At 46.7% G+C, this 3,858-nt stretch overlaps 1 protein-coding gene across 1 annotated transcript in view; it reads right to left on the bottom strand.

The window, feature by feature from the left end:
• Positions 1-3,858, bottom strand: part of SLC9A8 (solute carrier family 9, subfamily A (NHE8, cation proton antiporter 8), member 8) — a 69,912-nt gene that overhangs the window by 21,638 nt on the left and 44,416 nt on the right. Inside the window, exon 11 of the mRNA XM_012654695.1 lies at positions 910-1,026. Coding sequence (XP_012510149.1) covers positions 910-1,026 — 117 coding nt within the window. The remainder of the gene's footprint in view (positions 1-909; positions 1,027-3,858) is intronic.

The raw sequence follows: 3,858 nt of genomic DNA, 5'->3' as shown, positions 1-3,858 counted from the left end.
AATGTGACAAGCCCCCCTCAAAATACCAGGGGTGATGCTAATGATGAGAGCTAGGGCTCAGCCTCTTGGGGCCAGCTTAAAGGGACAGAGTGAGAGTGTTCCTTCACTCCCAGGTGTAAAGTGGAGAGTGGGGATACACAGGTATGTCTGAGCATGGCGGGGAACAAGAGCTCAAATCGAAACTGCTTAGAAGAAAGAGTCAGCCGAGCGCGGTGCTCACACCTGTAGTTCCAGCTACTCGGGAGGCTGAGGTAGGAGGACTGCATGAGCCCAGGAGTTTGACACCAGCCTAGGCAACATAGTGAGACCCTGTCTCAGTATAAAGAAGAAAAAGGCATTGTGGTCTATCCCAGCTCAACAAATGACATCTCCACAGCAAAATCTCCCCAAGTTATGTCCTTCACAATGCTCTTGTGAACACAGGGCTCTACAGACAAGTTTGGGAAAGGCTATAACTATATCCCCCACTTAGAAATTTATAATATACATTAGCTAAAAAGTCTTCCAGTTCATAAACTTATTAAATTTTATTTAACTCAGGATTTCCTAAATTCTTTTTTGACTATGGAGCCTTTTTCATCTGTCATTAATATCATTTCCAAGGGATACATTTTAAGAAATGTCACTTTAATACATTAAAAATAACATGCCTCAAATATTCATAATTAGTAGTTCTCACTATTTTTGGTCTTAAAATTGTAGGCATCAAATGTTCTGTTCATTAGGTGTTTGGTTTACTTTATGGGATTTCAAAGCCAGAGGAACAAATAAAAGACACAGGCGCGCGGTATCTGGCTCTGAGGAGTTGCCCTGCTGCCAGGGAAAACCTCAAGTGACCCCTAGAGCAGGGAAAGGGAGAAGGATTTGCTCTGGGCAGGCCACACACGACCACACAGAGGCAGAACTCACCGCACAAGAAGGCCACAGTCCGCAGGGTTTGCTGCATGAGGATCTGCGTGACCGGGGAGAGGTTATGGTGGGTGTAGTGCGACATCACGATGCCTGAGAACAAGATGGCCATGATGCCTGGAGAGGGAGGGAGGGTCAAAGTGCACAGACATGAACAGAACAGAAAAGCACCTGCCACGTGATACCCAAATCAGCTCTCTCACTTCCCACAAGTCCCTGGAGCCTAGAGTATTAGGGGTTTTAAGAAAAAGAAAAAGAAAATAACACCTGAGGCCTCCCAGAGGCTTTGCAGAAATGCCAAGGGCCCCTTCTCTCTGGCAGCTTCATTATGACCTGAGTGACTTTGGGCTGAGTTACTTCCCCTGCCAGAGCCCGCGTTTTCTCCTCTGTGCGGCGGGACTAATAGTGCCCACTCGCGGAACTGCTAGGAGGGTGAGTGAAAACCAGCCATGCAAAGTGCCCATCACAGCACCAGGGCTTAAACGGTGTGAGCTGTCACTGTCACCTAAGGATAGAGTCGGCCCTCCGCACCCACAGATGCAGAACCTGCGATGCGGAGAGCTGACGGCACTACGCCATTTTACATGAAGGACTTGAACACCCAGGGGTTTGGTATCTGAGGGGCCTGGAGCTGACCCCCTGTGGATGCTAAGGGACGACCATATAAGGGGCACAGGTGGGGCCTGGGGGGGCAAGTGAGCCACGCTGGGGGCAGAAAGGGAGCCTAAGGATCTGGGTATGGAGAATGGGTGGATTCTGATTGAATTTTTAAATATTTTTCCTTAATTTTGAATTTTCCCATAATTATCGTGCATTACTGTTATAATACAAAGAGATTATTTAAAAAGGTAATGTATCTTTTCTTCAGCTCTCATGAGAGTCTACAACCTTCTTTGCTTACTCAGGATTTCAGTCCCAACATTTGTCCACTGCCCCTAAATCACTTTACACAGGTCTCTTCTCAGTAAATCCCTACCTAGGCAGTCTCTATTTCATGTAAGGAAGTTGAGATTTTTAAAAAGTCATCAAATAAGCTGCCAAATATACTAATTGAAAGCCAAATTTTATAAGAAAAATTTTAACTCACTTCTGCCATTTGGTAGAAACGGGGCTTAACTGGCTAACTTTCCATTTATAAGAGGGTGAAAATCACTTCATTGGATTGCGGACTTTTCAGCTAAGCTGACTGCCTACACAATACCCTACAAAATATAAGAATCCTACTCTTCGTATTGCCCAACAGGTGCGGGCTGCCTGAGTGACAGCACCAGCTGGGACACTTGATCTCCTAACCCTCTTAGATAATAGCAGATGCCTCTGCTCTCTCGTTTTTCCCTGACAGAGAGATTCCAGCAATGCTTCCTGGAAGACACAACTGACAATGGGCAAAGGGAAACGAGAGGGCAGGAAATTCCTTCACTGGCTACGTGAGAGCTCTTTGGAGCTCCAGAGTCGTTCTGGTTCACTGTTCCACCAGACACCAAGCAAGTGCACAACAGAAACCTCCAGTTGGTTCCTTTCTAAATTCACTTGCTCCTCTCAGTATGTCCCTGCAGGTGACCACCAGGAGAGCTGGCCCTTCCTGATCCTGCAACAAAATACAGGCACCGACACCATCGAAAGGCAAAGCCACATGAAACAGAAGGGTCACGAGGGTCACGAGACCACAACCTGGTCTGGAACTCAACCTCCACTGTCAGACTGGGCGAGGCACAACCAATATAAGTTTTTTTTTTTTTTTAGAGACAGGGTCTCACTCTGTCGCCCAGGCCAGAGTACAGAGGCACAATCATAGCTCACTGCAGCCTTGAACTCCTGGCCTCAAGCGATTCTCCCACCTTGGCCTCCCAAAGTGCCGGGATTACAAGTGTGAGCCATCGCACCTGGCCCCGTTGTGGTTTTTTTAAGAGATGCCAGAAATCTGTTTCTTATGGGAAATCTCCAAACTTTTAATGATGGTAACTAATTCAAATGTTTAAAATTTTTCTGTATAGATAAACAAACCCTATCTGGGGGCTGAGTTTGGACCACAGCTGCCATCTGTACACTTGACCCCCTGATGTTGGAGGTGGGCCATCTGGACAATCCAAGAGCACTTTCCCCAGGCTAGTGTGGGGTCAGGGCACCTCTCAAGTTTTGGGCTAAAGGAAAGAGTCAGGGACAGCAGTGGGTGCAGAAGGCTGAGGGCCAGCTCATGGGTCTGCCCTAGAAGCCCCCCCAAGTCAGGGGACTCTCCCCACCCAGAGCACCCTCACACGTTGCAGCTGCCGCCCGGAAGGCAGAGGGATGGTGCAAACTAGGCTCACTTTTATAAGTGAGATAAAAGGCATGGCTATTTTTAAAAACACCTTAAGGAAGAATTTCCTTTAAGAAGGCAAAATCATTTAAGAAAGCAGATAACAATGCAGCAAAAATGTTCAACCTCTTGGAAGGAAAGAGGGAAGAAAAAAGGGGAGGGAGGAAATCCATGTCTGCTTGTGGTTAAATCAATTGTTTTAGATGTAATAAAGGAAGACAGTAAGGGATTCAAGTGCAAAAGGCAGTGAATAGGTGTCACGGTGCAATTTCCACTGTATTGTACCTTACCGTGGGCAAAATATGACTTACGTCTTGAGGGCTGAGTCAAACCATACTGAATCTTCAAATTTTGCTATAAAACGTTCAGACTCATGGAGGTATAGAGTGAAAGAGAATCCCCATTCGCAACGGCCTGCTCAGAGGTTAACACTATCAACACTTCAACATGCAGACTGCTAGTTCTTTGACAACATGACTATAAAGTTTACCCATCTTTTAAAAAGTAATAAACAGGGCCGGGCGCAGTGGCTCACGCCTGTAATCTAACACTCTGGAAGGCCGAGGCGGGAGGATCGCTCAAGGTCAGGAGTTCGAGACCAGCCTGAGCAAGAGCGAGAGCCCATCTCTACTAAAAATAGAAAGAAATTAGCC

Source organism: Propithecus coquereli, unplaced genomic scaffold, assembly GCF_000956105.1.
Source record: "Propithecus coquereli isolate 6110/MARCELLA unplaced genomic scaffold, Pcoq_1.0 Scaffold444, whole genome shotgun sequence".
In the NCBI taxonomy this organism is placed as follows: domain Eukaryota; kingdom Metazoa; phylum Chordata; class Mammalia; order Primates; family Indriidae; genus Propithecus; species Propithecus coquereli.
Note: the sequence above shows the minus strand (reverse complement) of the source record. Positions and strands in the feature narration are given on the sequence as shown.